The sequence below is a fragment of the Emiliania huxleyi genome (assembly GCF_000372725.1).
Source record: "Emiliania huxleyi CCMP1516 chromosome Unknown EMIHUscaffold_163, whole genome shotgun sequence".
In the NCBI taxonomy this organism is placed as follows: Eukaryota; Haptophyta; order Isochrysidales; family Noelaerhabdaceae; genus Emiliania; species Emiliania huxleyi.
In genome coordinates, this window is record NW_005200951.1 from 68,865 (window position 1) to 76,046 (window position 7,182).

Here is a 7,182-nt window from a genome sequence, read left to right on the forward strand (position 1 = left end):
GAGAGCGAGAGGGAGAGGGAGAGGGAGAGGGAGAGGGAGAGGGAGAGCGAGAGAGCGAGAGAGCGAGAGCGAGAGCGAGAGCGAGAGCGAGAGCGAGAGCGAGAGCGAGAGCGAGAGCGGAGAGAGAGCGCCTTCCGGACCGACCAGCAAGCCGGCAGATCGCAGCGCGCCGCTCCCCGCCTCCCTCGCCGCCCTCGCAAGCGGCGTCCCTCCGCCACGCTCGTCGCATGCCCAGAGCGGTCGAGACGCATCCCACTCCGCGAGCGCCGCCTGTGCATCACCGGGCCAGCCTCGGGCCAACCCACGCCCCCCTCCAGTCCTCTCTCTCTGCCTCTCTCTGTGCCTCCTCTCCCTCTGCCTCTCTCCCTCTGCCTCTCTGCCTCTCTTTCTCTCTCTCATGCTCTCGCCTCGAGGCGCAGCGGCGGCGAGAGGACCGGCACAGTCAGCCGGCCGCTCTGCTCGGCCGCCTACTCGACGCAGGCGGCGTGAGGGGAAGGGGGCACAGCTCGCTCCACCGCTGCGGCGCCCGCGCCTCTGTCGCGATGGCGGAGAGGCGGTCGAGGTTGAGAGAGCGGGCGGCGCACCTAGTTCACAGCTGGAGGCGTGAAGAGACGCTGCTCAAAGCTGAGGTGGAGAGACAGGGCGGCGGACCTATGTGAATACACAGCTACTCGGAGCACCGCGCGCATGCAAGGGAGACGAATACAGCGAACAAAGCGAATACCGCTGAGCGGATGCAGCTGAGTACGTGTCCTCTCGAGCGCTCGTCAGTACTCCCTCTAGGGCGGCGCACCTCTCGCACAGGACCGGCTGGAGGGCTCCGGCGCCGAGCTCGGTCGCCTTCTCGACCAGCGTGGGCAGTCGGGCGCCCTTGAGCACGCCGAACAGCAGCGTCGGCCCTCCGCCTTCCTCTGGCGCCGGAGGAGGCCGCAACCGCGACAGCAGCGAGACGCGGCACTCGCGCTTGCCGATGGCGTCGACGACGGCCTCAAACTCGCCGTCGTCCGCGTTGAAGAGGCGCGCGCGGCCGCCCTCGCGCAGCCGCATCACCGAGAAGAGGTAGTGCCGCTGCGCCTCGGGTAGGCCGACGCCGCAGCCGGCGGCGAGAGGCTGAGGCACATGCAGCCTCGGCCCGAGGGCGCGGCCGCCGCCGGCGCGAGCGCAGGCGCCGGCGCCGGCGAGCGCCAGCGCAGCGAGAGATGACATGTACGAGTATACGTATCGGCGAGCGCGGTGGCGAGCGCGGTTACGAGCGTCTTGCGTTTTTTTATTGCATAAATGATCTGTCGCGACCTCCCGTGGGGGTTGTGCAGCGGCGGGCCATCCCACCGCTCCCGTTCCCGCATAAACGAGCTTCTGCTATTTTTCTTCTTACCGTTCGAGGCACTTTCCGAATCGCTATGCTTTTTGCCCTCGCGCTCCAGCCCTCTGCGCTCGTCGTCGGCGGCACGCCGCCAGCCGTCGTGCAAGCCCCTCGTGCCAGCCCGCCAGTCATGATGCCCAAGTTTCTGAAGGATGCGTTTCCGGTACGCACCTAGTAGTAGCAGTGCTGAAGGATGCGTTTCCGGTACGCACCTAGTAGTAGCAGTGCTGTGTAGCCGCTGCCGCTGCTGGGTGCCGCCTGCGTGCCGTCACCCTGTTCCCTGCACATGCCGTCATCCGTAGAACCTCGAGAAGCCGGACGATGCCATCGCCTCGGTGCAAGAGGCGTGGAGCGACTTTGTCGGCAAGATCGTCCCGGCCGGCGCCGAGCCTCCTGTGATCGAGGTCCGCGAGCCGACGGCCGCCATCTCTGCGGCCGGCAAGGCGATGCCGCTGCTCGGACCCGTCTTCTCTGTGGAGGCGGACTTGCAGGCGGCTCCACGCCACACTGCTCACACTCCCACTTCGCCGGCGCTCGGGCAGTGGTGCACACGGATTCACCACACCCACCCGCACAATACTCGCCTCCCACCTCCGCAGGCCGCGCTGACCAACTTCGGCAGCTACGACCCGGAGGAGGTGCGGGCAGAGATCGCCTCCACCGTTGCGTCCGCGCCCGTCGTGGTGTACACCTACGGCCTCTCCCCATTCTCGTCCGAGGTGGTCGCCATCCTCGAGTCGACAGGCTGACAGCTCAAGGACACCGAGCGTGAAAACGCTCCCCGATATCACCCGAGATTGCCCGAGATTAGGCTGCCAGTTCAAGAACGTCGAGTTGGGAGCGGAGTGGTTCGCGCTCGGCGGCAAGGCTAGATTGCCGGAGATGACCCGATATCGCCCCGAGACCAATGTACGCCCCCCACCGCCGCCCCCCACCAGTGTGCGCCCCCACTGCCGCCCAGGGCTCCGCCACGCGGGTCGAGCTGCGCAAGCTGTATGGGCAGGGTTCGTTGCCGCACGTCTTCATCGGCGGCGAGTGGGTGGGCGGCTACACAACCGGCGGGCCCGCGGGCGGCCTCGCCGGGCTGGTGGCGAGCGGCGAGCTCGTGCCGATGCTGCGCAAGGCGCGGGCGCTGTGAGCCCGTGGCGGGCATATAAATCCGTCGTGCAGCATCCCACACGCGTATTACTGGATTTTCGTAAAGAAAAAATCCCTTTCTACTGTGAACCTTAACTTCGATCTTGCCCGCGTGCATTTACCTCTGTGGCTCTGCGCTCTGGGCTCTGGCCCACCAAGTCCCTCTGCGCCTCTGGACGTGGACCCCGTACCGTAAGGCGGAAGACTTTTCACGTCTTTTTTAGTGATTAGTCGAAATGCCCCGTGTCTAAAGCCTCCGTAGCTATACGGCTCTCTTTTATTCATTTACTCTTCTCGCCGTTCTCGGCTTCCCTGACCATGACGCTGACCCCCTATGGAAGCCGCTATGGGCCAGCCTATCCCTATGGGCAGGCTTAGCGAGGCCGAGACAGGCGGAGGCTCGAGCACTTGCCTACCCACCATCTTCTGCGGCTGGCGCGGAGCTCGAAAGAGGAGGCCGCTGCAACTGAGCTCCGCAAGAACCGTAGGCGGAATCGGGGGCGGGCGCCGAGCCACTGGTCTCAGCACTTTGTGCGCGGCTGATGGGAACAGTGAGGATGGCGGATGTCGGACGGTGCCCGCAAAGACATCGTCGGCGTTTGCGTTTGCGTTCGGCGGTCCCGGCGGTGCGATAAGCGAGCGAGTCGATGAGGGCCAGGCAGGGCGGCTTAGCACAGTTGCGCCGTGCAGGTAGGCGGTGGCAGCGGGAGGAGCAGCAGTAGCAGTAGCATCGGGAGGGGGGCGAGAAGGGCAGGGAGCAGCAGGCTCCGCCGTCGCCGTCGCCACCGCCGCCGCTGCCACCGCCGCCGTCGTCGCCACCGCCACCGCCGCCGCCGCCGACGACGATGCCGACGCTGAAGCCGCAGGGCCGCCGGTGGCATTTGCGGCGTCAGCAGAGCCACCAATAACCGACGGGCCAGTTGCGCCGTGCAGGTAGGCGGTGGCAGCGGGAGGAGCAGCAGTAGCAGTAGCATCGGGAGGGGGGCGAGAAGGGCAGGGAGCAGCAGGCTCCGCCGTCGCCGTCGCCACCGCCGCCGCTGCCACCGCCGCCGTCGTCGCCACCGCCACCGCCGCCGACGACGACGACGATGCCGATGCTGAAGCCGCAGGGCCGCCGGTGGCATTTGCGGCGTCAGCAGAGCCACCAATAACCGACGGGCCAGTTGCGCCGTGCAGGTAGGCGGTGGCAGCGGGAGGAGCAGCAGTAGCAGTAGCATCGGGAGGGGGGCGAGAAGGGCAGGGAGCAGCACGCTCCGCCGTCGCCGTCGCCACCGCCGCCGCCGCCGCCGCCGCCGCCACCACCGCCACCGCCGACGAAGACACAGCCGCAGGGCCGCCGCTAGGATTTGCGGCGTCAGCAGAGCCACCAATAATCGGCAGCGTCGAAAGTTTTTTAGCGGCGCGGGCCGGGCATAGTGTCCCTTTCGAGAGGAACAAGTTGACGTATTCGATCCCAGTATGAACACTGGTCCGGATGAATTCTGGCGACACCGGTAGCAGCTCCAGCGGCTCAACGCGATACGGGGGAAGTCTGAGGCCAGGCTCCACGACCGCATTGGTCTGTTGAGTCCAGAGGTGGGACTCCTCCAGTGGCGCAGCAAAGACAATCATCCTCTTTCCAGTGCATCTACCAGTCTGGTTGATGATGCGATACGGGGGTGGACTGAGGCCACCGCTGCTAGGCTCCGTGCTCCACGGTCCGTTTGACGCCCTGTTGTCGATATCGGCCTGCCTGGGCAGCATGCGGATGCGCGAGAGGGGCACAGGAATGCCGTGGTGTTGGCAGTGAGCGCAGAAGTGAACGAAGAAGGGACTTTGCAACAGAGGTTGGTAGTTGCCGGCAGGACACTCTGTGCCACTGATTTGAGCACCCCAGCAGGTCGGTTGCGTTGTCTCAGCATCGTAAAATGTTTGGGGCCGAACGGGCCGGCGAACGGGCCGGTCGTGCTGCGTCTCCTGGGCTGTCACGGTTCCAATAGCGCGCAGCTGTGACAGCGGAAGTCGAGGTCGTTTATGAGAAACCGGGTGAGAATCGAGAGACGAGCCGACGAACATGCTTTCCCCGCTTTCCGGCCGGCCCTTCCAACACCAATCGTTGCTAGATCGCCGAAGTAATACTAGAAAAGTAACTCGGGCCATGAGACCGTTCCCGGTCACTTCCTGCAAAATCTCGGAGGATCTGACCGGTGTGTAACTAGGTAGGCCCAACTATGTGTACAAAAGAAGGTCCAACAGGTCTCTTCTCTCTCTCTCTCTCTCTCTCTCTCTCTCTCTCTCTCTCTCTCTGTGTGTGTGTGTGTGTGTGTGTGTGTGTGTGTGTGTGTGTGTGTGTGTGTGTGTGTGTGTGTGTGTGTGCCGGCGTGCGTGCGTGCGTGCGTGCGTGTGTGTTGCGCCTTGCGGGGGGTTGACGGAAAGGAAGAAAGGAAACCGAGTTCTACTTGCGGTGCCCCTCCGTACCCTTGCGTTGCCCCTCCAAATTAAAAAAAAAAGGACACCTTTCCGCGCGTGAGGACCCGGCGGTGGCGGCCCAGAGCGGCCGCATCGCTACGGCGTTCGAGCTCGAGGTACGGGATGCGTTGGGGCTGCCACCCGATCGAGTGGCAGTGGTGGAGGCGAGGCGCACGCAGGGATCGCTGCAGGTGGCTCTCGACGTCGCCGCCGCGGAGGGCGAGGGCGAGGCGTCCGCCGGCGACGTTGTCGAGGCGCGCGATCCGGCCCTAGCTTCTCGAACCGAACGCTAGCTCTGGCTCTGGCCCTGACCTGATGCCAAGGCCTCTGAGGTGGCGGTGCTGCCGAGGTAGGCGCTCCAGGCTCAGCTGGGCGACGCGTCATCGAGGCTGCGCGCCCTCCGGACGGCGCGCCCCTCGCACGAACAGCGCATCTTCAGGATGTCTTGCGTGCGAATAGGTTGCGCACCTCGGAGGTGGGGATGAACCTCGACCCGCTCGCGGGCGTGGGGAGGGTGCACTACGACGACGACGACGGCAGCGAGACGGTCACGTCGGTCAGCCCGGACGCAGCCTCCCTCGAGCAGGCGGGCGACGAAGATCGGTATGACGAGCGCACCGAGGACGGCTCGACGGTAGCGCCGCCTGCGAGCGGCTGGACGACCTTTATGAGGTACACGTTTGTCTTCGCCGTGACTGCGGGGCTGTATGCCCACTACACTCACGCCATCGGCCTCGTCGCCTTTTGCAACGGCGAGTGCAGCGGCCCGGCGGAGCGTGGCTCCTACCAGGGCCTACGGGCCCACGTCGGGGGGAGGGCGCACCCCCAGGCGGGCAAGGACTTTGTGTTGTGAGAGGCGATCGGAAGCGGGCGAGGAACGAGGGCTTCACTTTCAGCCTTCAGCCTTCACCTTGTGTCTGGTCTCGTCAGCATGTCTCGGCTCTCGCTGCTTCTCCCTGACCTCTGTGTGCTGTGACTGTGAGAGCAAAATGAGCAAAATCGACAATGATAGAGTTCAATGGAGAGAGCCGTAATGTTAAGTACATAGTAGATTTTTACGGCTCTTTCAGAATTGCTTCTCATAACGCGACCGGAAGGACACGCAGACACGAGGGCTTCGGCTTGTGAACGACGACGAGATCGGAGATGCCCCCTCAAAACGAGAGGGTGGTGGGTGGAGTTCGGCGTTCTAGGTGGAGCGCCTGCGAGTGTCGTACCTTAGGGTACCCCTAGGCTTAAAAGGGTGGGCCCTGGGGCGCCTGCGGCTTAAACGGCTTAAAACCGGCCTAGGCCGGTTTTAAGAGCTGCTGGGCCGCCAATTCCTTAAACGGTCTTAAACGCTTAAACGCTGCGGGAGAGCTCCCGAGGTCGATGGTCCGGGAGGCTCCCCAGTAGACGCCGGAGGCCGGGGGAAGCTGGCTACAGTCAGCTGGCACGCGTCCCCTATGCGAGTATGGCTCCTGCCAGTGCACCAGACTTACAGATGTGTCTTCAGAGGCGGGTTTGTGCCTAATGACGGCAGTATTGGAGAAAACGGCGCGGAACGCAGCCTCCGCGCAGCGACGCGTGCCGGTGAGGCCGATTTTCTTAAACGGTCTTAAAAGAGAGACCCCCCGTGCCTGCAATCTCTTAAATGACAATCTGAGCCCCCAAACCTCCTCATTTCTTAAAAGGTCTTTAAAAAATCCGGCCCTCAGAACCCTAGGGGTACCCTAAGTGTCGTACTGTATTAACTGTGCCTCACCGCGCCTTGGCGCCGCCGTCATCGAGCTCGCTCCTCCACCGGTCATCCGGCGCCACCTCCGGCGCCCCCCTGTGCGCAATCCCCGCAGCCCCGCCCTCGGGCAACGGGGAGATCGCAATCTCGCCCTCGCGGGCGGAGTCCGAAGGGCCCAGTGCTCCGGAGGAGAGAATGCAGGCGGCGACAATGACGCCTCCGCCGAGGTAGCCCAGCGGGCTCATCTCCTCGTGCAGCGCGAACCACGCGAAGGCGGCCGCCCAGAGCGGCTCCGTCGAGAAAATGACCATCGCGTCGCTCGCGGAGAGAGTGGACAGAACCTGCGCCTCGGCGAAGCCGCACCTACACAACACTCTCGCTGCTGCGCGGCTGCGCGGGAGGAGGTGGGCAGGCGCCGTGGCGAGGCAGGCACCCCGCCGTCGTCACGACACCGCACCACAGCCACGCCGCCACTACCTCCGGGCGGTGCGACGCCAGCGACAGCGCGTCGCCCACG

At 64.8% G+C, this 7,182-nt stretch overlaps 5 protein-coding genes across 5 annotated transcripts in view; 2 read left to right on the forward strand and 3 right to left on the reverse strand.

The window, feature by feature from the left end:
* Positions 1 to 442: 442 nt before the first annotated feature.
* EMIHUDRAFT_112111 (hypothetical protein) lies at positions 443 to 1,206 on the reverse strand (the record flags this gene model as incomplete). The annotated part of the gene is made up of 3 exons (XM_005785134.1): positions 443 to 467; positions 516 to 584; positions 794 to 1,206. The coding sequence occupies 3 exons, from the start codon at positions 1,204 to 1,206 to the stop codon at positions 443 to 445; spliced, it is 507 nt and encodes a 168-aa protein (XP_005785191.1).
* Positions 1,207 to 1,400: 194 nt separating this feature from the next.
* Positions 1,401 to 2,501, forward strand: EMIHUDRAFT_455951 (hypothetical protein; the record flags this gene model as incomplete). Its single annotated transcript, XM_005785135.1, has 6 exons — positions 1,401 to 1,526; positions 1,666 to 1,854; positions 1,963 to 2,107; positions 2,175 to 2,230; positions 2,325 to 2,402; positions 2,487 to 2,501. 6 exons carry the CDS (start codon positions 1,401 to 1,403, stop codon positions 2,499 to 2,501), a joined length of 609 nt encoding a protein of 202 aa, XP_005785192.1.
* Positions 2,502 to 2,874: 373 nt separating this feature from the next.
* On the reverse strand, positions 2,875 to 4,243 carry EMIHUDRAFT_230341 (hypothetical protein; the record flags this gene model as incomplete). The annotated part of the gene is made up of 2 exons (XM_005785136.1): positions 2,875 to 2,912; positions 3,868 to 4,243. The coding sequence occupies 2 exons, from the start codon at positions 4,241 to 4,243 to the stop codon at positions 2,875 to 2,877; spliced, it is 414 nt and encodes a 137-aa protein (XP_005785193.1).
* An 828-nt stretch (positions 4,244 to 5,071) lies between these two features.
* EMIHUDRAFT_467905 (hypothetical protein) lies at positions 5,072 to 5,964 on the forward strand (the record flags this gene model as incomplete). The annotated part of the gene is made up of 2 exons (XM_005785137.1): positions 5,072 to 5,139; positions 5,408 to 5,964. 2 exons carry the CDS (start codon positions 5,072 to 5,074, stop codon positions 5,799 to 5,801), a joined length of 462 nt encoding a protein of 153 aa, XP_005785194.1. The 3' UTR covers positions 5,802 to 5,964.
* Positions 5,965 to 6,008: 44 nt separating this feature from the next.
* The window catches only part of EMIHUDRAFT_455953 (hypothetical protein), a gene marked incomplete at its 5' end in the record, with an annotated part of 3,500 nt that continues 2,326 nt past the window's right edge, over positions 6,009 to 7,182 (reverse strand). The window contains 3 exons of the mRNA XM_005785138.1: positions 6,009 to 6,165; positions 6,674 to 7,028; positions 7,099 to 7,142. Coding sequence (XP_005785195.1) covers positions 6,689 to 7,028; positions 7,099 to 7,142 — 384 coding nt within the window. The 3' untranslated portion in view covers positions 6,009 to 6,165; positions 6,674 to 6,688. The remainder of the gene's footprint in view (positions 6,166 to 6,673; positions 7,029 to 7,098; positions 7,143 to 7,182) is intronic.